Here is a 24,867-nt window from a genome sequence, read left to right on the forward strand (position 1 = left end):
CCTTTCCAGACCACTCACTTGGAGCTACACTGCACTAAATTTAAGTGCAGTGTAGATTTTTTAAGATTTCAGAACACCCAGTCATTGCATGTGAATATGTTCCCTAATTGTTGTGCAAGTTCTGCTTATGTAAAACTGTACCATAGTAACATACCAAAGCCATATTCCCATCAGGCTTTTTAACGGGGAAGACTTTAGATACTGGGCATTTCATTGGCAGAATGTGTTTAAATGGACATTGTCAAATATTTAAAAAAACAAAGCTATGAAGCTCTATATAAGATGTACAATGCAAACATTACCTGAGTGCAAAAACTGGTCAGTAGAACCTGTTCTTATGCAATGTGCATCACTGACTGACCAATGGGCCAGTTAGATAGCAAGTTTATCATCCAATCAGAATTTAGCATAGCACGGCTGATGGTGACAACCACCACAGAATTGCTTGTTTAAGCTAAGCTATTCGTAACTACAGTGGGGAAATCCAGTCAGACAGGCCTGAGTTCAAATCCTAGGTTCATTATTTAATATTCATTTGATTTTTTAAATTGGAATTTTAGGGAATTTTTTGGTTCTTAACCTCTCTAACCTTCAGTATCCTCATGTATAGAAAGGAGATAATAAAATGATCAACCTCAAGAAGCTATAGTGAGAAGTAAATGAAATGATATGTGTGTGTTAATATCTTCCTTTTGCCTCTCCAGAATCCAGTCTCTTCCTATCCTTCTCTACTCTTCTCTGCATGGCTTCCTATATGGACTGCACCAATGGGCTCTGTTGTCTTCCTGCTTCCAGTTGGGTTGGGTCCATGGGAAGCATGCAAAACAGTGGAAGGCAGGACAAGCGTGAGCTTAGGGTATTTGTCTCCCTGACTTCCTACCTTCTAAGGGGCAGTATGTTAATTCTGTCCTTTTACTGAAACCCACAGCTTCTGTGAGGGGGCCCTTTTTATAGAGCGCTCTCCAAAGTTCTGGTAGTCACACTCTCCTCTTGTCCTTTGATGCCTAAGGGTGCATACTATCCACTGAAGTTTCCTTAAACCCTGCCCATGCCTTTGTAAGTAGTCCCTTTATTAGACTCTCTTTAATTTTCTTCAGAGCAAGCCATCTATGTCTTGACATGGCCTTGACTGATACAGTATATGTAACCGTATGATGCCAAGCTCAATAAATGTTAGCTAGCAAATGTTGACAAGGCATATTAGAAGCACAATTGAAAAGTGAATTACCCATAGTTAATAAAGTCATAACCATCTCAAGGATGTCTTCCAGTAGGACAGAATTTTACCACGACAAAACATTTTAATCAGGAGATGCAAAAGAGACAAGAGCAGGACTTCAGAAAGACTCTACTTCTCCAGATAGGCCTTGCAGCTTCAGAACCTCAAATTCAGAATTACTAATACACATTACAAAATCTCATCCCTCAGTCTCATACTGTTAGGTTTGCCTTTACCTGAATCTGAACATATTTTTTTAAAGGCTGATTTTATTTGGAATCAGAATATTTTAGTCTTTTGAAGACAGAGAGGAAAGAAAAAGCAGATCTTACAGTGAGGTCCAACAGTGACTCACTGGATTCTTAGATTGTGTTATTGATTACGTAAAATCTCATATCAGGCAGCTGGTACAAAGCCTTAACAGCTGCCAGTGCAGTGGAGGAAAAGGAGGCCTGGTAGGTGGCTCAGGACCAAGTATCCGTTTTTCATTTAGCTAAGTATAGTATGCACGTATTATAAAGTAATAGGCACCATTCAAAACGGTAAGACAGATACATATGTGCTGACAGGGAACAATTTCTAAGACATTTTGTTGAATACAAAAAGCAAGTCATAAAATAATATATGCAATATGTATACATGTTATATAGTATGATATCATATATGGTAAAGAGAGAGAGAAATAGGTAATTGTGTAGAAATAGTTTAGAACTCTGCTGTCCAATATGGCAGCCATCAGCCACATGTGACTATTTAAATTCAAACTGTAACAAATTAAAATGAAATTAACTTAAGAACTCAGTTCCTCAGTCACACTAGCCATATTTCAAGTGCTCAGTAACCATGCGTAGCTAGTGGCCACTATATTAGTACCACCATATTAGATGTAGTGCTACTGTATTAGATATAGAACATTCCTGTCATCGCAGAAAGTTCTATTGGACAGCACTAGCCTAGAAGGACACACAACAAATTGTTAGCTGGAGTTACCTTTGGGGAAGAAGATGGCATTGGGAGAAGAGATGAGGGATGTTTTCATTGTTTACTCCATATATATCTGTTATTTTGTTTTACTTTTACAATGAGAACACATTCAAGTAATGTATCTAATTTAAAATAAATTTAAAGAAATAATTCCTCGTCAGTGAATTCAGAGATGTAGGAAATTTAATCAAGGATCAGGTGCCCCAAGTGTGGGGAGAAAGAGGTGTCTAACAGGAAAAGAGAAGTATTTTGAAAAATAACAATTATCTACTAACTGTTAAATTATATTACTCCCAGGTATGTGGAACATTTCAAGCTCATTTGAACTTTTAAAAACAATTTAAGTTGTCTTCTTAATATCTACCCACTATTCATTATTTCAACATCCAACAAACACTATTTGAGAGCTTGCTGTGTGCCAGGCAATGTTTCAGGTTCTCAGGACACATCAGGGAACACAACACACAAAGAAACCTGCCATCGTGATGCTTAAAGACAATAAACAACAAAAAAGAATGCAAAATGTATAGTATGTTAAAAGATATTAATTTTGAATGGAAGTGATATGAGCCAACCTATAAAAAAATGAGGTAAGGAAGGCAGATAGGGAATGTAGGGGGTATAACTGTAAATAGAATAGTCAAGGAAGTTGATCTACAGAGAGTGCCAAAAAATGTATACACATCTTAAGAAAGGAAAAAACTGTATTAAAATCGTAATACTCAATATACACTGATAACAAGATGAATACAAGTCACGTGTATACATTTTTTGGCACCCCCAGTATATGTAAATACAGAAGGTGCCAAAAAAATGTATACACATTTTAAGAGATGTTATCATAAAATGCATATACATTTTCTTGGCACCCGAGTATGTAAAGGATCAATTGAGCCACGTGGAGAAAAACCGGTCTAGGCAGGGAAAACAGCAAGTGCAAAGGCCTGAGAAAGGAGCATGCCCGGCTTCTTCCAGGAATAACACGAAGGCCAGTATGTCTGGAGAAGTGAGAAAAAAGGAAAAATAGTAGGAGATATAGTCAGAGAGGTGAGGCAGAAAGAACAGGATGGGAGGTATCTAGTGGTGTGAGATTTTTAGGATTCTGTAAGGGAAAGACTGGCTTTCACGTTGAGGAGATGGGAGCCATTAGCGAGTTTTGAATAGGGAGCAATATGAGCTAACCTAGTTTTAACAGGACCAGCCAGCTGCTATATTGAGAATAAACTGTAAGAAAACCACTGAGGTACCTGGAGTCAGAATCAGGTTAAGAGTAAATGGAGGCTGGAGCCAGGGTGACAGCAGTGAAGGTGATGAGAAGGGGTCAGATTCTGGATAGATTTTAAATAAAAAATATTGGGCATTGATTGGATATAGAGTGTGGAAAAATTAGAGGAGTCAAGATAACTCCAAATTACTGGCCTGAAGAACTGGAAAGTTCATTGTCATTCCTAAGGATGCAAAAGACCCTGAAAGAATATAGGTTTGAGGGTGGGAGGGACAGGGATGAGGAAATCAAGAACTCCATTCTCACACATTTGGTTTAACATGCCTATTAGATCTCCAAGTGGAGATGTCAGGTAGGCAGTTGGATATACAAATCTGGAATTTCGAACACAGGACTAAGCTAGCGATACAGGTTAAGAAGCTGTCAGAATACAAATGATCTTTAAAGCCACTAGATTAGGTTCATTCATTCAGCTAAGGCAGGAGTGCATGCTGAAGAGAGGTCCTGGTCTTCTGATGAGGAGACATTGTATATTTATGGCCAGTCTTCCCCAACTACAATGGAAGGTCCAAGTATACAGGGACTCGGTCTGTCCTATTCATTGCTACATCCCTTTTTCCTACGGCAGCACCTGGCATGTAGAAGGTCCTCACTAAACATTTGTTGAATGGGGGAATTTGAAGTCACTGGGGAGAGAATGATTACTGATAAAGATTAAACTCAAATAAATACACATATCAATTTTTCTTATCATCATCATAATATATACTATAAAAAACTCAGGGAAATAAAGAGAAGATAGCAAAATTCACCAAGAATTCTACCTCTCAAATACAACCATTGTTAAAATTTTCTATATTTCTTATCAGGTTTTCTGATATGTCATATATACATGTTAACAACTTTGGAATCTTACTGCTGTATAGACAGGTTTTTTTTTCACTCGATATAGCATGATTATTTTATCATGTCATTTAAATAGTCTTCAGCCTCACTATTTTTTAAATTAATAGACTATTTTTTTGGAGTTTTAGGTTCACAGTAAAATGAGCAGAAGGTACAGAGATTTCCATATAACTCTCACTAATTTTGATAGCTGTAAAACATTCCACTGAATAGAAAAACCATAATTTATTTAAATATTTCAGTTCTTGAATAGTAAGTTGCTTATATTTCACTAATACAAATAACATTCTAAACGTAATTCTGAACCTCTGATTATTTCCTTAGGATAGATGTCTAGGAGCTGAATTACTTAGATCAAGGGTACGAACATTTTAAAGATAAATATTTGAAGAATATTTTAACATATTTTGGTAAATTACCTTCTACAAAAGCTGTATCATTTTTACTCACATTATAATGTATGAAAGCACCTATCTTGCTGCCATCTCACTGGCACTGAGTATTGTTGTTGTCAATTTTATAAACCAAAAAATGGTACCACACTGTTTCAATTTGAATTATTTTGATTATAAGATTGAATACTTCTCAAATGTTTATTAATCATTTGTGCTTTTTTCTGAGAAAAATCTGTCCTTTGCTCATTTTTCTATTGTAGAGAACAAGTATTTTGAAGTTAGTTAAAAGCAAAACAATAGCACAGTTAAAAATTATTTTAAATAGCTTTTTAAAATGCATTTTCCAACTTTAGCTAGATTCCCTTCATAAAAAGTTCATTTTCTAAAACTAATGTGTGAACATTAACATCTAGGTCAGGCTAGTAATTAATGCCCTTTCAGCAATCAGGGATCAGAATTTTTATCATGTCCTAGGGATACAGGCCTTCTTAAAACACTGACCACCCATAAGCCATAACACCACCACAACCTGACCACCACCATGTGGCCAACCAAACTCCACAGCAGTGGATTTCAAATAGCTGGAAGACTCTCAGTACTATAATACCACATTTCATTGATTGTAAAATGTACATTTCCCCCCACATTTTAACATTTCTGAGATTAGGAGGGGGTCTTATAAGAAACACACAATGGGATTTATAGATGATGTAATACAGAATTGTACACCTGAAATCTATGTAATTTTACTAACAATTGTCACCCCAATAAATTTAATAAAATTAAATTTTAAAAAAAAAGTTATCTTAAAATCAGTGTTGGCAATTTTCTGACATTTTAACACCTCTAAAATGGAAGTTCATCTTAGAATTAATGGTATCTTTGATTCATGAAATACATAGATGCTATTAACATAGAAAATAATCATCCTTACCTAGAGATTAAAAATTCCATACCCTAAATCAATGTTTTCTTAGGTCATTGAGCATACGGAGTTTATAATGAATATCTATAACAATCTTACATCTGGTGCATAGCCCATCTCCTTCCTCAAAGTATTTGAGGTGACTTTAAAAAAATAAAATTTGAAAGTTTAAAATAATAGTTGCAAGATATGGGGTAAGGAGGGAAATATGGGTTTTATAAAAAGATCAGGGGTGAAATGGGCACACAGGAATACCTATCACAGTCCATCAACATTTCAAAAAGGTGGGCCACAAAATGGCTTTAAGCTCCCAGCAGTTAAAGCAAAGAAAAAGACAAAGTTACTATCGTCCTTAAGAAAGAAAAAAAAGAAAACCCAAAAAACAAAATAGCTATTAAAGAGAAGCACAGCATTTCTTGATGTCTAATTTTATAGAAATTCCTCCCATGGTGCTCCAATAAGGGGCAGGCGGAGTGGTGTCATAGTGACACCATATGCTCAACAACAGCCTCCAGGGTAAAGACAATTCCGTTTTTTGTTTGTCTCAGTAGCGCTCTCCATGCAAGGCAGAGTTCCAGAACCAAAAAGCAGTTCAAAAAAGCATTTCTACAGGGGTTAAACATGTAGTCTGAAAATGCAGTGCCCTCCCTCAAAGCTGAATCCAAGAGCAAGATTTAGAATACCAAGACCAGGGTTTTCTAACGTAGGATGAGCAAGACAATCTGTTAGAAAGTGACACTTAGATTTAGTTTTCATGTTAAAAAACAAGGAGGGACACATTACCACTATCTAATTCTAACATACTAATTTACACGGGTGCCTCATCTCTGCCAACATGAAGTCTACAAGGTGTCCTCAAGGAAGAATGCAAGATGTACAATAGAGAAGGAAGACCTGGGTCCCCTGACATTTTTCATGTGCTTTCAGCTTATTGCAATATAATGCAGCTCACCTGGGCCTGGATAAGCATATTCGTGGATTATATTATCTAGTCTTAACTAAACCAATACTCACAATATCAGCAGGTGGCTTAAAACATTTCCTGCAATGAAACAGGATATCACAAGGTGAACAACAGGAAAGTATCAGAGCTGACCCTCCTACTCCCTGCACGAGTTCCGTATCCACATTACCTGATGTGAACAATAATGACCTAAGCAGATCTGATAAGACAGCTGAATCAAAAATTATTACAAAGACTATTTGAAATATCTACTACCATTAGCATTAAACGTCACTTGGAGCCTATATTGTACCTTGAGATATTAGCTAATGATGGCACGAAGCTATGTAATAATGACCATGATACTTAAAAAGGAAACATCAAGAACATGGAGACAAGCCTCTATGACTTTTTCAGCAAGGTTTCAAGACACGTGATACTCAATCCAGTAATTTGTAAAATATTGTTACATGTGATGATACATGGTTAGAAGCCTTTTTCGATTTTCCATAATTCAATAGAGAAAATCCAAAAGTCTCATACCATTACAGAAACACTGGCTCTTCATGCCACAGTAAAACTGGCTGCTCTAGTGTGTAGGAAAAAAAATTGATGTCAAACTAAAATGCATTCCTTTGTCAGCAAATATATTTAGAAGACATATAGAAAACACTGCTGAAGATGGGAAGAAACAAGCACAAGAACAAATTATACAGTGTGGGAGGCTTGCTATACAGTTGGAAAGAAGTACAGATATTTCTAACATGTCTCAGCTTGAGGTATTTGCTATTTCAATAATAAAACCTCTTTTTTTTTTGAGCCACTAAAGGAAAGATGTTCCAAAGAAGAAAGATTTTCCAAAGAAGATTGATTCTGCAAAATGACTTCTTTAATAAAAACAATGTTTTATAGAAACTCTCTATAAGTGTAACTACCAATGAGGTGATTGCTTTACTCTTGGACCCGGATCTCCCACATATTTGAGAAATACTTGTCTTCTTTTCATGAACCTTCCTCTGTTGGCTCTCTAAATGCTGTTCCTCAGGGTTCCATCTTGGAAGATTATGGGGTTCGGTAGATTAATTTAACCAGATCTCATACGGAGACAGGCAAATATAAAAGGAGGATTCTAATAAATAGCTTCAATCACAGCTCTTCTATTTTTCTTCCCTTTAAAGACATGATAGGATGGCTTGGGGCAGTTATTTTCTAGAATTTGCCCTACAGCAGGATTATCCTGAGGCACTCTTGCTAGCTAAACAATTCCATCCACTTCCTTCTGAGTCTAGAAACTGCCTTTCTCCGAGGCCAGGGCATTGTTAGAAAGAGCATATGGACTGGGCGCCATGGATTTTAATTCAGATTATCTAACTAGGGCTTGACTGGTCCTAGAAATAAGGCAAGTTTAGTTCAAGGGCTCACTTACATTCTCCTGGGACTGGATATACTGAACCCTGGAAGGCCTGAGCACATTCAAGCTCTGCTAGTGGCCAAGAGCTGTAATTTTAAGTAGGATCTGACACCATTTCTTAGAGTGCTATCTATCAGCTAACCAGAATTGTTTGGAAATGGGTAATGTGTTGCAGAGGGCACTCTCTATCCATTACTGTGGTCAGAATATCTTTAAACTTTGTATTAAAGCATAGTATACATATAGAAATGTACACATATCCTGAGTGTGCAGCTCAATGAACAAGCTGAACACACACAGCATCCAGATCACGTAACCAACCACACTGCCAGCATCCATCCTGAGCTCCTTCCACTATCCTGACTTCTAACATCATAGATTAGCTTTGCCTACGTTAAACATATTTTATAGAACCGGAATCATGTAGTGTATATTCTTTTGTATCTGGCTTCTCTCATTCAATGTTATGTTTGTGAGATTCATCCACATATTCTGCAGGTGTTGGTAGATTCTTCATTCTCATTGCGGTGTAGCATTGCACTGGGTGAATATAGTACAATTTATTTATCCATTCTACTTCTGCTAGGCATTTGGGTAGTTTCCAGTTTCAGGTTATTATGAATAATGCTACGGAGAACATCCTAAAATTAGTTTTTAAGGGCCATATGTACAAATGTCCTAGGAGTAGAGGCACTGGGTCAAAAATATTGACTTTGAATTTCTAAATGTACTACAAAGAGCCTAGACATCTGATTTGTTTCTACTCCTGGTCCTGGAAGCAGAAAATGTGACATGGGAGAGCTAAATGTAGCATTTCTCCAAGTGCATCCAAGCACTTCTTGCTTCAGAACCACCTAGGAACTTGAGCAGGTGATTCTTTGCTCACTGATGTTGGAAAACTGGATGTAGTGGAAACAGGGGGCTTTGGAAGTCAGACAAACCTAATTTGAAACCCCAGCTTCATAAGTTAGTATGCGATCTTTGGGGGATTACTTAATTCTTGGCTTCCTTACGTATACTATGGGGAATAGTAACTCCTGTTTCAGGTCTGCAGCCTGGTTTAATGAGGTAACACATAGAAGGCATTCAGCACAGTCCAACACAGTGTGTACTATAAATAGTTGCTCCATTCCTCCATTTGCCCGCAGGAAAAAAGGAGTGAGACCTCTAGCCTCGAACCCAGTATAAAATAATGAACCTTATAACTAAACAATTTGGACATAAACTAGAACTTAGTCTTATGTGAGTGCCTGCAGTCAATATTAGGCGCACTAGAGGTGAAGCACAGAAGCCTTTGTGTACCAGGAACAGGCTGTCGACATCATTTGGTTGGCAATAGGCTGTACACATCGTTCATGATGCTTCTATTAACCTATTATTACTGTTGTTACTTTTCGCAAATGCCAGTTTAAATAACCCTCAGCATTATTTTACACTGATGTCGGGTTCAGTCTGCATGCATTACTGAGTGGAAAACAAAAACGCCACGTCAAAGACTTTGGTGAGAGGGAGGAGATTATATGAAATGAATCCTGCTCAGTGGGCTGGTCCTGTGTGGCCCTGCACATTATTACACAGGTGCATGCCACCAGGGCTTGCTGCTTTATTTTCTAATCACTGTGTTTTCAAGTGTGCCTTCAAGATTGTTGAGTGCTAAACTCTCTTTATCCCCAAGCAGGGTCAGCTTCCTCAGCCTCCCATACAACCTGGTTCATGCTGGGATAAAGAGGAAGGTAGGAATGTTAAAACAATAATGCTATGGTCTAAAGCCAGCAACTGGTAATCAGATCCTAGCAAGGTAGAGGCTGTTACCTGGGAGATTATTGGAAGAAAATAGGCCTAGCTTGCAATGACTTAGTTTGTTCCTACCTCCCTTGCTTTCTGCTTTTCATTCTGCCCCAGGGGATCAGACGAAATAAATCTTTTTCTACATTTGTTTCACTAAGGGGCACCGAGAAGCTTTGTGTGGGCACAAGAGAAAGATGCCAAGGTTTCAGGACGGTGGTCTGACTCACTCACTGTTGGACTTCAATCCCAAGTGTTAAGCTTAGATAGATAGCATCGGTTAGAGAAGGCCCTTGTAGTTCAATGCCATACTGCCATGCCTCAAAGAAAACCCAATACAGGCATACTTTATTTTATTGTGCTTTGCTTTATTGCACTTCACAGATGTTACGTTTTTTACAAAATGAAGGCAAGACCTTCTGCCAGCAAAAAGCCTATGAGTTGCTTTATTGTGATACTAATTTTATTGAAGTAGTCTGGAACCAAACCCGCCTTATCTCCAAGGTATATCTGTATTTTGACCTTCAGTAGTGTGAAATATATAAATTAGGAGGCAATTGTTCACATTAAAAAGAGATTCAACATAGGTTTCTTTGGACAATGACTAGAACATTCAACATAGGATTCAGAATACATTCAACCTTTCTGAAGAAGCAGCTAAGGAATAAAGCAGAAGACACCAGAAGTGGTTTGTATAATACTAATGTAAGCTTCCACAGTATTTTGTGAACATTTGTTATTCATATTTAGCCAATGTGTCTTAATATAAGATCATTCGACCTGTTTTTACCCCAAGTGGATAAAATCAAAAGGAGGTGAAGAATGGGGTAGCTCTGATTTTTGACGGAGCATCAGGTCAAACAGAACACATGTTCCGTGGCTATGGAAGCCAGAATCACAGTCTTGGAACTGGAAAAGACCACCTGTCCAACCCATCGTGGGTGATGGAATTGAGGTCCAGAGAGAAGAAGTGATTTGTTTAAGCCCACACAATAATTCAATGACAAAACTGAGGCTGAAATGAGACTGTGGGCTCCAGCGAGCAGAAACCAAGCTGCAGCATACTTGTCTTGCCAGGACTCAGCCCTTTTGCTGTGGGCCAGTCTGGTTCCCCTGGAGAGCCAGATCTGGATCTGCCTTGATCTTGGGGGTTGATGTGGAGCCCCAGAAGCCATAAGGGAACAGATCCATTTCCTCTCATCATGACCACATCTCATCAGGAACCACTCAGCCTTTCTACCTTTCTGTACACACATCCCCAGCCTGGAGACCTTTGGAGAGGAAATACCCTGGGGCTCGACCAGACTTCCCAGGCTATCCCATAACTACACTTCTGCACTTGCCAAAACCAAGCCACTATGACTTTGCCTCCACCTTCACAGAGAAAACAGAAGCTATCAGTAAGAGAGGATTTCAACTTTCAATCCCCTTCCACTTATAACTTACCCCAAACGTCCTTGCCAGCTTCCTCACCACCAGTGGGAGAGGTGTCTCTTTTCCTTACCTGAAGCTAATTCTTCTACTTGTGCAACTCTCCAACATTAGGATCATTCCCTTCATCAATTTCCTTTCTCACTTTCACCCTCTCCCATTGGCCCTTTCTCAACTATATATAAGTGCAAGTTGCTACCATCTTAAAAGAATTAGCCAATCAAAAGCATTGGCATACTGGATGAATGGAAGGAACAATGGAAGGAAAGAAGGACGGAAGGAAAGAAGTTAGAAGAAAAGGTAGCCTCTCTCAACCCTGAACCCTGATTTATCCACCTTTGGGGTCCTATATATTCTATCTGTTTCCCCTTCAATCAAGCTACTTCTCTCCTAAAAGCTCCTCAACCTACGCCGTCTGGCCTCTGCTCCCACCACTTCACTGAAACATCACCACTGACTTCTTTTTAAATCCAAAGGACACTTTTCCTTATTGTCTCATTTGATCTCTCTGCTGCATTTGGTTCTATTGGACATTTCCTCCACAGAACTTACCCTGCCTTTGTCCCTCCCTCATCTCTCAAATATTTAAGAAATACCTCTCTATCTTCTTTTCATGATCCTTCCTTTATTGGCCCTTTAAATGTGTTCCTCAGGGTTCCATCTTGGAAAGATTCTGGGGTAAAGTAGATTAATTTAACCAGATTTCATGTAGAGACAGGCAGATATAAAGAGACTTCTAACAGCTTTAATCACAGCTCTTCTATTTTCCCCCAATAGAATGGTGCAGGGTCAATTGTTTCCTAGAATTAACTTATAGTATCTTGAGGCACTCTTGCTAACTATTTCCATTTACTTCCTCTCAGTCCAGAAAATGTCTCGATGCAAGTTTGCTCCCATTAATTTCACTACCTCAATTTCACTTCCATTTCTTCCATGTTGTTGCCTCCCAGATCTACGTCTCTAGCTCAGAACTCTCTCCTGAGTTCCAAAACCAAACATTCACTAGACACCGCCAAACGGAAGTTCCACGGTATCCTCAACATAACGCTCACAAACTGCTGTCACGTGATGCTCCCATCTCAGTGGTGGCACCCACTCACTGGAGCCAGAAAACTTCTGCCCCACCCTCCGACTCAGTTACCAAATCCCAGGTCATTTACCTCCTAATGTCTCCCAAATCCATCTAGTTCTCTCCTTTTCCACTGCCCCATCCATAACTTCAAACTTATTCTCATCTAGACTACCGCAACAGCCTCCTAACTAAAACAGAATAGGATAGCATGGAAAATATAAGAGTGCAAAACACGAAGTAAAGAAAAGGGATTTTTTTTTGTAGCTATGAGTAACTATATGGATGCATATGCTGTGCAAACATGAAATGTATTTATCATTGTGGCTTCTCAGACCTCATCCTCCACAGGCCTGGGCAGGTGTGTGAGCTCCCTCTAAAGCCACATGTGGCTACCGAGGACTTGAAATTGCCTAGTTTGAATTGAGATGTGCTGCAAGTGTAATATACACACCAGATTTCAGACTTAATGGGAAGAAAAAAATTAGAAAATACCTTTATATTAAAGAAGAAAAAGTTAAAGAATATAAAATGCCATTATATTACATAATAAAATTATTTTTATATCGATTACATGTTGAAATACTATTTTGGATATATCAGGTTAAATAAAGTCAAACTTACAAAAAAGCTCTCTTAAGGGATTTCAGCATCCTGGCATGCTTCCACATACCACACTACTGCCTTCTGTTAAATGGAAATGATCTTCAAGGCCAAGGGCTGTGGATTACTTCTTTCATTTCTCTCCACAGCACCTGGTGCATTGCTATATATGGAAGTTGATAACCAGCTGGCTAACTGTGGATCCTTTTGGTAGGAAACTGAGTTTTCTCTGTTACCTTTTAAAGCCCTATACCACTGAATACTTTAAATCCTCCTCACAGTCTGAATGAAGACACATGCACCCTTTTCATTTCTATATGTTCAGACAGCAAAATAAAACAAAGAATCTAAATATCTTCTTATACCCTGTTTCCCTGAAAATAAGACCTAGCTGGACAATCAGCTCTAATGCATCTTTTGGAGCAAAAATTAACATAAGACCCAGTCTTATATTACATTATATTATATAAGACCCAGTCTTATAGTAAAATAAGACTGGGTCTTATAGTAATCTTTGCTCCAAAAGATGCATTAGAGCTGATTGTCTGGCTAGGTCTTATTTTCGGGGAAACATGGTATTTGATTTAGATTTATTTCTTCCATAAGGAGTTTGGCATTAGGCAAATGGTGGGTTGGAGGGGCAATGAGAGAACAAACTTCAAAGAGTGGAAGAAATGAATTCATTAATTCTATGCTCAATACGCCTGACTATAATCAATCTGCAAGAAATGGATGTTGCATTTGGACCGAGACCAGCAGGAAAAATGTCTAATAATAACCTTGGGCAAAATTCCAGTTGACCAGAGTAAATGCCCAAGGAAGTCCATGTTTGTTTATTTTCACCAACACAGCACATTAAGTGTCTTGCTTTTAAAATGTACACTGCGCTGAGTGGCTAAATAGATGGCGATACTGGTAAAGGAAGCCATTGATGTCTCTGGAAATCCGGTCATCTTTTTGAGCACTAGCGGGTGAGCGTCCTACCTCTCAGCTGACATAATGCACCTTCTGCGAGACAGCAGTCTCTTGGCACTGCTCCCCTTTGAAGTAAAGCCCGGAATGAACTCCTGCTAAAGTGGCATATCGAACCAGCCCGTTTTTATTTCCAAGGCCTTCTCAGTTGATCCATAGCACATCCATCTTCATGGAAGTGACTATTGCAGGCTAGAATTACAACTTCCTTCTGACAGCAGAATGAACTCCCAGAAGAACTCGACCAAGGTCGTTAACTAAATCCTTAAGCAGACAGTTTTCAGGGTGGCTGGGCCTTGTTGGAAAGGGTATATGGAACACCTGCTGGGCCCAGAGGATTTGTCTGGGCTAATCTGAGGGTTAGGGAGATATGAGGACATAGTCCTTGCCCACAAGGAGTCCTCATCCCTCAGAAGTTGGGTCTCCAAGGAGGGCTATTATTACACATATCGCCCAAGGCTACTCAGTTTCTCTTCTTGACAGTCAAGCTTATGAGTTTCCTTGCATCATGTTCAAGCAAGAAAATAGCAAAGAACAGAAAGCAAGTGGAGGATCAAGAATAAATATTGAGGAGCGGCCGGTTAGCTCAGTTGGTTAGAGCACAGTGATCTTAACAACAAGGTTGCTGGTTCGATCCCCGCATGGGCCACTGTGAGCTGCGCCCTCCACAACTAGATTGAAACAACTACTTGACTTGGAGCTGGTGGGTCCAGGAAAAACAGGCTTAAAATAAAAATAAGTAAAATAAAATAAACATTACAAGAATGGAAAGAAGAATTCTCGGAAACATCTCAAGCCCAAGCAGCATGGTAAATAAGGCTAATAAGATTACATTCCTAATATATATGCTCTATCATAAAACGTAAATAATCTGTTGTTTCTTTTCTAATTTCTTTACCAGTGTTATTTACTTCTATTCACTCCTCTCCTTATATTTTCTTCCAAGGAAAAATAAGGTGGGTGAAAAAACTACAGGTATACCTTTCAGAAAAAATTCCCCCTTGAACGTGATTCCATTGTATCCTCATATCCTTATCAATTTGCCACTTACAAGGACCTAAACTACAGATTGCTTTCAAGTCCTGTTTAGTTAGATATGCCAGTTTCCCGCTTTATTTCCTTAAAGGGCTATGCCAGGTTCTGTATTGGAGACCAGAGATACGGTGATGGCAAGACAGGTTTCTACTCAGCATCCCCGTAGCAAACTGACTCGCTCTCAGGGAGTTCACCACTCTTTCCTTTCTGCCCCCACTGCACCTGGTAACACAACTCTTAGCACCCGGCACCCTTGTCAACCTGTATGGAAACTATCTGTTTATGTTTCAGTCTCTTCTCGACTCTCTAGATCACAAAGTACTTGAGGGCTCAGAGCTCAGCACGTAGTAGGTACTCAATCAACATGGGCTGAGTTAAACTGGATCACAATAAACAACCTTCACTGTAAACAGTATAGAGACAAACACATGCAGACGCAGGAACACTGTACACACCTTCTTGACTGCCATGCTATACAGAGAACACAACGTTTCATTACAAAAAGCATTTTACACAAGTGCTGAGATTCAAGTAAAATTTGTGTTTGCAGACAATAACATTCAGTGACATAAGTTCGCCTTCTAGGACTTGCAGTAAAGCTTTATAGCCCTTACATACCCAGAAATTTCCTCTTAAATTATCCCTAGGTAAAGTTAGGGTGAGTTTGGGAGCCAGTGTGTGCCTCAGCTAATACAATGAGAACCACATTGGTAATTTGCTACATTTTTTTTAAGATGATGTTTTGTTATTGAGTCCCATTTCCTCTAAACTATGAATTCAAGTTTTGGTAACACGTGGGAGAGGGAGCCTGTTCTCTGAAGGGAAATCTTTCAAAGCTTCCATGTACTTGCCAAAGTTAGTTAAGCAACTCAGCAGCCACCCCTGCTTGTGGTGCCAGTGACCCACGTGTAATTTGGGGCAATATGCTTGGGTGCTGGGAGATACACAGAATTTATATAATTTGAAATATGAAGGTATTAGCAAAGCTAAAGATCAACAGAAACTACTAAAAACCTTAAAACGAAATTCCAATTTAACATTTTCACCTGCCACTAAGTCTCTTCATCAACAAACTTTGTTATTAAGTAGTTAACATGTGCTTTAATTATTAAAGTTAAACCATTAGCAAAGAAAAGTTGGGCTCTGAAGTATAAATCTAAATTTAGAATATACCCCTGCAGTGATCAAAGTTTGCTAAGAGTAAAGTTGCTTCAAAAAATGTAGTGTAGTGGTTTATAAATTGGATGAAGTCCCTATTTAAACAGAGCCAATTTTCAGTAGACCATAATAATGATGGACAGCATGGAAAATTTTTATCAAAGGTAAATCAAACCAATCACTTTAACAGTGTGACTTCTGTTCATCTTTAACACAGGCACACACACACACAGACACACACACACACACACAGACACACACACACACACACACACACACACACACACACACACACACACTTTAAACCAGAACTGCCAAAAAGATGGGAAGGGAATGTATCTCACTTAAGTGTGTGTTGTAGGGGAAAGATCTACTTTGCAGATAAACAGCTCTAGGTTCAAATCCCAACTCTATCCTTTTGAAGCACTGTGACGTTAGGGAAGTTGCCTACCCTCTCTGAACATCAGTTTCCTCATTTCTAAAACGGAGGGGAGGTGGAGGTTTTACATTGCCAGCTTTGCATGGTTCTTTTGAGTTAACTCCAGGATGAGCTGTCACAAGTGAAAGTGAAAAGTATTTGAACTTTCTTCCTTCCCTTAATTTTTCTGCCCACCCTATCAGGCAGAAACAACCAAGGAACAAAACAGCTGAAAGGCAAAAAGGGAAGGAAAAGAAGTGGGCAGGAGAGACTGAAATGATACTTAAACTGGCACTGGAGGCGGCCTCTCTCTCCCCTGCCATTTACCTGTCAAGAAGGTGTGTGATGCAAATTTGAACATTGGGTTTAACTTTTAAAAATAGTTTTTGGGTGATCTCTTAACAAGCTTTTAGCGGTCATTTTTTTTTTTTTTCAGTGCTAAACCATCGGATGTTTACTAGCTCAAAGGACTCCGTTGGTAACAAACTTATTGGGCTGGTTTGTATCCCATAAGAACATAGGTACTACATTGTGTATGCTATTCAGTAAGTGGCTTAAAGTGCTGGGGAGAATTTAATATTAAACTGCCCTAAGAAAATACATCTAAAAAATAGAAACACAGTGAACAAAAGCGTACAGAGCTCTAATATAAGTTCCTTTGCTTTCATGTATTCAGAAGTTGTTCTAAGCCTGCCTTTGAACCCTTATTAATCCTTATGTAGAAATAACAGTTCCAAGATGGGCTGGCTTTGGAATCTGTGAGCCCTCATTTTGGGAGTTCATAGAAAATGCTACACCACAAAATCCTTTTAAAAAAATAATAACCTCTTCCAGGGTCAAACTCCACAGCCAATGAAAATGTTGCACCTTTTAACTTGAGGGAAATCGCTGGAGAGAGGTTAGTGATACGCTCTAACTAGTGTATCATTTGGATCTGACAGTCCAAAGAGAGGTCTCCCCAAGTTCCATAAGACTTCCGACCACAGAAAACCCACCACCCACTTGGTGTTTTTGATTCCTTGATGATAAACGCTGAGGTGACTGAGAATCAGTTACTGAGATGGAAGGAAGCTCTGAGTGCCCGTTTGCACTTTCATTATTAAAGGCACATAGCCCCTTTCTAAGTAAATATAGCTTCCCCAGCTTCTCACACCTGAAGAGAAACCCTCACAGCGCATTCTGAAAATGTTTACAATTCATTTAAGGTACACATTATTTCTAAATACATCGTTGAGGGACTCTTTTACTCATTTTGAAATTTTCAAACGAATGGGGAAGTTTTGCTTCCATGTTCTTTTCATTATTCCAAAACTGGCATTAGGTACCAAAATTAGTTGAGGACCAAATCATTCCCTAGCTAGAATTTAGAACTTGACAGCGGCCCCATGCCAAGCTTTGCGAAAAGAATACCATTTTCAAATTGCACTGTAGGATTTTTGTTCTCAAATGAGAACACACCTAAAAGGAAAAAAAGCCATCCCCTCCTCCCCAGGCACAAAAACATAGCCGAGACCGAGCAGCCCGTTTCCTACCCAGCAGATACAATAATGCTTTGTAAGCTGAGAGCAGCGCCGGGTAGAGAAGCTAAGTATAAACAAGCTGAGAAGGATTAGGCGGTAGCTCCATTCTCATTTACATGAAATCCTCTAAGCATCTTTTTCCTCGCTGGCTGCGGGCGCATAAGGAACTCTTTTGTGCCATAGTCACGCATACATTTGCATCCTTTGTCTTTACTTACCAGTCGAGGCTGTGGACATGTGTGCTCTATTTCCTCCATGGTTTCTGAGGGAGGCTCATTGGAAAGGGATTTTGGGATACCTGTTTCTGACTCAGCATCAGTGGTAAGTACTGGCATGGCCAGCGAATGCTCCCTCCAGCTATACACCCTCTGTCAGTCTCCTCACAGGCAGAGAATGTTTTCTTTGTCACGTATTTTTCTTTTCCTTACCCATCCCCCTTCTTCGTCCCTTCTTCTGTCTTCCCTGGGGAAAGTAAAAGAGGTTAACCCCCACCCCGCCCCTTTCCTTCTCCGAGAAGCCAAAAGGCAAGGCCTCAGTTTATCACTATAACAACAAGACGGCACTGGAGCGGCGGGTGCGGGATACAGTACCTTATTTGCATGGAGCGTGCTGGTTGGCTACTGTCATCATAGTACCACTCCGCCAGGGAGCCGCCGGGCCCCATTGGCTGGCGGGCGGTGCCCACGGGGCCCGAACTTGCTGCTTTTGTTTCTTCCGTTTAATTCTGTTGCAAAGGTCTGGGTCCACTCGGGGCAAGGAACCCGGGCTGCACTACCCAGATAAGATGAAAGCGCTTCCTGGGGTGGGGACCCAGGACGCCTGGAAAAAGAACATAGCAGACCTCCACTAAAAAAGAACCACGTCCCCAGCCTGAGCGTTTGATGTGCTGTAGTCAGAATTTTGCCAAATAGGAGTCATCCTGAATACAAAGCCACTTTTGAGCCCAAACTCCCTGTGCCCATAATTGCCAGCTGGCCGCAGAGGGCCTCTCAGGGCATTCATTGTGGGCACCTGAGTATTCACCCCCTTGACTGCAACAAGAGCACGGGCAGATCCCCTGAGGCCTGGCATAGCCTGGAGCCTAGCTCTGGGGCTGCCCTGGGAGGAACTCTGAAGGAGGTAGATTGTTTTTGAGGACTTGCCTCCCACCTCTGCCTGCCCTCCCCGATTGCTTCCTCCCTCAGCCACTGCTTCCCCTGCCCAGCTATTCTGAGTGTCCTCAGTATAAAGTCTTGCTGTTGTCTGCCCTTCAATACACTGTTCCAGTAGCTGGTCTATTATTCCTCTGCTCCCATTTTCTAAGCACCCTGCTCTCTGCAAATGATCAAGGCAATCACAGAAATATCCCTGATGAGGTGTTAAAGAGGATGTGCCCTTGGCAAGGATGTGGAGAAAAGGGAACCCTCTGCACTGTTGGTGGGATTGCAGATTGGTGCAGCCACTATGGAAAACAGTATGGAGGTTCCTCAAAAATCTGAAAATGGAACTACCTTATGACCCAGCAATTCCACTCCTAGGAATCTATCTGGAGAAATCCAAAACTCTAATTCAAAAAAATGTATGCACCCCTATGTTTATTGCAGCACTATACACAATAGCCAAGACATGGAAACAACCGAAATGCCCATCGGTAGACGACTGGATTAAGAAACTATGGTACATTTATACAATGAAGCATTATGCAGCCACAAAGAAGAATGAAATCTTACCATTTGCAACAACAACATGGATGGACCTAGAGAACATTATGTTAAGTGAAGTAAGTCAGACAGAGAAAGACAAATACCATATGATCTCACTTATACGTGGAATCTAAAGAAAATAATAAATGAATGAACTAATCAGAAACAGTCTCAGAGACATAGAGGAAAAACTGAGGGTTGCTAGATGGGAGGGGGGTGGGGATTAGAAAGCATAGTCAGTAACCACAAGATTGCCACGGGATTACAAAAGTCAATTTGGGGAATGTAATCAATAATGTTGTAAAGATTTTGTAGGCTATCCGATGGACACTTGTCTCATTAGGGAGACCACCTCAGGGAAGATGTAGATGCCTGATCACTGCACTGTACACCTGAAGCTGAAGATGAACAATAATGAATGTCAACTACAAGTTTTTATATATATATATATGTATATATGTATATATATATATGTATATATATGTGTATATATGTATATATATATATATATATAGTTACAAGACTATATATATATATATATATATATATATATATATATATATAGTTACAAAAAGTGGAGTACAGCATTAGGAATAGAGACAGTGGAAATGTAATGGCTGTGTGCGATGTCACAGTGATAGTGGATGGGGGAAGGGGGTTGTCACCGTGTGAGGTATATAAATGATAAATGTCTAACTATTACATTGTTTTGTGCACCTGAAACTAATAAAAAATGTACTAAATCTTAAGTATTTAAATAAAAAGGAAGGCAAATGTTAATCTGAAAAAAAAAAAAAAAAGAGGATGTGCCTTGATGTCTAAATCCTCCAGGAATATCCCCCGTTTTAAGAGAAACACACACTCAGAGAAAATAACTTAAGGCATTCATTCCAGTGAAATATCACACTTTTTTATTAAAGTTTACTGGGGGACAATAGTAAAGTTACACAGGTTTCAGGTGTACAATTCTGTAATACATCATCTATATATCACATTGTGTGTTCACCACCCAGAGAATATCACACTTTTAATAACAATAAAAATCATGGTAACTGTTAGCATTTATTAAGCACAAGTACAGTGCTAAGTACTTTACCTAGATCTAATTTAATGTTCATAAGAACTCAAAGAAGTAAATCCTATTATCTTCATTTTACAGGTGAGGAAATTGCAATTTAGAGTAGTTGCTCAGGGTCTTAAACTCATAAGCAATGGAGCTGGGATTGGAAGGAGAGGGGTTGGGGCAGGGATGCAGCAGGTGCAGTAGTAGAAAAAGCATATAGGTAGGAGTCCTTTTAAGACAAGTCCCTGGTCTTCTAGATCTTTCATTTTAACCTATAGCAGTGGTTTCATCCAAGTGTGGTCCAGGACCAGCAGTAGCACCAACATCAGATCATCTGGGAATGAAATGCAAATATTGGCCCCTCAAGACTTGATTCAATAGGTCTGGGGTGGGGCTGGGATTCACATTTCTAACAAGTTCCTAAGTGATGATGATGCTGCAAATCCAGGGACCATTGCTTTGAGAACCAGTAATCCAAAGGATGGGATAAAACACTCTGAACTCCCTCACAGAATTTGGGAGATCAAATAAAATATCATGTGAAAGCACTTTGTAAATTAGAATGTGCTATACTACTATATGGGGGCATTCTTTTTATTACTCCTGAAATAAGGAGAGAGCTATCCTTAAAAGAAGAACATGGATTCTGCAGCAGAGATTGACAGTTATATTGACATTCTGCTTTAAATCAGATTGACATCACTTGACATCTCCGTTATTATCTATGCTTGAGAGAACTCCAGTGATGCAAGAATTCCATTGACACTTTGGCCATCTGAAAAGGGGTCTTCCTATCCTTTCCTTCCTGTGCTATCTGCCTTCCTGGAAGCACAAAACACCTCAAGCTGCAAGTTTAGCTCTACTGAGCCCTTTGATACATTTAGGAGCCCCTTTCCCACCTGTGCTGGGTGATGTGGGAGTGAGGTTGTTCATCTAATCTCAATATTTTCTTTGCCTTCCAGTAGTGGTTCTCAATGTGTGGTTCCCCCCAAAAGCAGCAGGAGCACCCCCTGAGAACTTGTCAGAAATTCTTACTCCCCACCCCTTACCTACTGAATCAGAAACTCGGGCAGTGGAGACCAGGAATCTGTGTTTTAATGAAACCTCCAGGTTTCGGAGGCATTCTGCCAAATACTAACGTGTGAGAACCGCTGTCTAGAGCTACATGATCTCGTTGGAAAGCACCTAATTCCCGCTGTGTTCCGGGCCACTGAACTGCCAGCTTGGTTCCTAACTGGTCCTCTACTTCCCTCTCTAGAATGGGAGGCTCCCCTGTTCCCCTGCCTGTTTAGCAGAATCCTGATGTCCAGCGAAGTCCTTGTGAACCCCTCTTGCCGAAGAACCTAGACTATGCCCTTATCACCCACCCCACACAGACTTTTGTGTCTCAAAGTGGGCAGATGCTGCCTTCCTCCCCTCCCCATCTTCCCCTATCCCATCAAACCAAGATGCTGCCTCTCTGCCTAGGATGAGTATCTTCATTGTGTCACCCAAGTCAGACCCTTATTTATCACTGGCGCTGTGTTAAACCTAAGTCACACCTGACACACATTCAGCCCAAGTCCTTGAACCTTGAGAATTAGACCTTTAACTGCCTTGAGGGTCAACTCTATAACCGCTACTAATTCCATTCGCACGAATCCTACTCCAGTCTTGTCTTGGCTTCCTCATGCCCCTGGCCCCACAGTCCAGTGTTTGAATTTCAGTCTATCTTCCAGTCCTCATGGACAGAAATACTCTTTTGGGCACCTTACCAAAAGGTCCTTACCAGAGCCTCTCACTCCAGGGACAGTCTTGGCTGCTATTGCAACCGATTCAGGAACTTCTTAACAATACCTGAATGGGTTATTTTACCTTGAGGCCTTTGTAATGTTATTAAGATGATTAGCTGAGAATGGCCAGTTTATTCCCCACTATGGAATTAAATATTCCATAACCCTCTGGGGTTATGTGGGGGAAAAGGGATGACTCTAAAAGGAAAGCAGAAGGAAGGTTACTGGGGTGATGGGATTGTTTGTATTTTGATGATGGTAAAAGTTACACGAATCTATACATGTGTTAACATTGTTAAAAACTCCATGGGGGGCATTTGTCAGTACATGCTAACAGCCTTTAGAATGTTCACACCCTTTGACCCAGGGATTCCCCTTGGGAATTTATCCCCAAAGAAATCATCAGAGAAGCACACAAACAATTAGGTACAAAGATGCTTAATGTGGGAGGGGGTGGTAGAGGAGGGTAAACGGGGTCAAATATATGGTGATGGAAAGAGAACTGACTCTTGGTGAGTGAACACACAATGTGATATATAGATGATGTATTACAGAATTGTATACCTGAAACCTGTGTAACTTTACTAACCATTGTCACCCCAATAAACTTTAATAAAAAATGCTTAATGCAGAATTACTTATAAAAGGCAAAAAAGATGCAATTTACAGTAATAGGAGGAATGGTTAAAATAAAAATAAAATACGTTCATATAATATAGTATTATACATGCTATAATATAAGCATTACGAGTTATGCTTTTGAAGAAATTTTAATGCTATAGGTACATGTTAACATTATGCAAGGTGAGAAAAGTAGATTCCAAAAACTGAGCCCAATTATGGTTATGTACATGCGTAGGAAAAAAGTATGGGAGGGAAATACACGAAGATGTTAACAGTGACATCTTTAAACTGTGGGATTATGGGGGATTTCTTTTTTTTTAAATTATATTTTCTTGTCAATAACAAGTATTTAAAAATAAGAGCATAGTATATTGCCCTTATAATCGGAAAAAAAAAAACATTACCTCTCCTCCGCAAAGGCCTCAAGGGCTAGGTATGGGGTAGGGGTGAGGCAGGCAGAGATTACCACGTGAGAGAATAGTAAAGTGCAGGGACACAATGAGGGAAAACAAAAAACGGAAACTGAGGAATAAATGGGAGGGGGGGTCCTATCTCCAGTTAGCAGAAGCAGAGGAAACCCATTGGAGGCAGGCTATTCAGAAAATCCCCAGGGAACGTTTGGGTACAGGCTCCCTGTCTTGTAACCTTGGCAAGAAGGGCGTGGCTGTGGTGAGAACTTGTGAGCTCCGCCGGCCCTCACAAGCGCCATTTATCACTGCCATTTACCCAGTACCTCTTGTGTTCTTAGCACTATGCCAGGGACTTGCCACTGGCACTTGTAATCCCCACAACACCTGATCAGATAGGGATTGTTGTCCCACTTTGCAGATGAGGAAACCGAGCCATAGAGTCCCTCACTTCAGCTTAGAAGAAGCCTACAAATGACATCATTCTTCCCACAAGCGTTCTTCACTTCAGCAACATCAAGTTGTTGAAAATGCCACTCCTAAAGATCTGCAGGGAAGAACTAAAATCATCCCTTTGGAGCAGAAGCTGTCAGAGCCTGCCCAATCCCACTCCCCCTGCCCCCCCACCCCTACCTCATCATTGTCGTCAACACCTGACCCACTGCCAACTGCCAGCACTTGCATCTCTCTGTATGAGGACTTTCTCTGACCATGGAAAACCCCTGCCTCCTTCTCCCAACGCCACCACGAGGCAGGGCTGAGGGATGAGAAAATTAACAGCTCACACCCCCAAGAGCTCTCAACCAATAACTGACAAGAGTGACTGTACAAATACCCAAGTCCTCTACACTGACTCCGGAGTTCCCCAGTGGCAATTTCCAATCACCACCGTGGTAGCTGGTAGAAGGTACCTGTATTGGGTACCTTCCTTTCCTTGTCTCACTTGTGTACATTCCTATGGGTGTTTCCTGGGCTCACCTCCCAAATAAACTCCTTGAACTTGAATCCTTGTCTCACGGTCTGCTTCTGGGGGATCTCCAACTAAGACAGTATTTCAGTGCCCCATCATAAAGTTCTAATACGATCTGTTTCTTATGGCGAAACACCTTTCATATCCACATCACATATGGATGAAAATGAGTCATAACATTGCATATAAAAGCCTATTTTTAATGTATTTTTTGAAACTAATAAAAGCCTATTTTTAAAGTAGGCATTACATTTAAGCTTTTCTTCTTTAAAAGTACCTTTCCCTTCCCTTTTATTTTTCAATCTTTAATCTAGTCATGCTGCTAGAAATTTTATGTCCATTGTATAAAA

The 24,867-nt window shown here is 40.1% G+C and overlaps 1 protein-coding gene across 3 annotated transcripts in view; it reads right to left on the bottom strand.

The window, feature by feature from the left end:
• Nucleotides 1–24,867, bottom strand: part of PCYT1B (phosphate cytidylyltransferase 1B, choline) — a 115,824-nt gene that overhangs the window by 74,784 nt on the left and 16,173 nt on the right. Inside the window, exon 1 of one of the 3 annotated variants that reach the window (XM_019757055.2) lies at nucleotides 18,218–18,557. The exons of 1 other annotated variant lie outside the window; for it this stretch is intronic. In XM_019757055.2, coding sequence (XP_019612614.1) covers nucleotides 18,218–18,334 — 117 coding nt within the window. In that variant the 5' untranslated portion in view covers nucleotides 18,335–18,557. Of the gene's footprint in view, nucleotides 1–18,217; nucleotides 18,558–24,867 lie in introns of those variants that run through there. One more of the 3 variants, XM_074324221.1, reaches the window with a different exon arrangement.

Source organism: Rhinolophus sinicus, chromosome X (assembly GCF_036562045.2).
Source record: "Rhinolophus sinicus isolate RSC01 chromosome X, ASM3656204v1, whole genome shotgun sequence".
Lineage (NCBI taxonomy): Eukaryota > Metazoa > Chordata > Mammalia > Chiroptera > Rhinolophidae > Rhinolophus > Rhinolophus sinicus.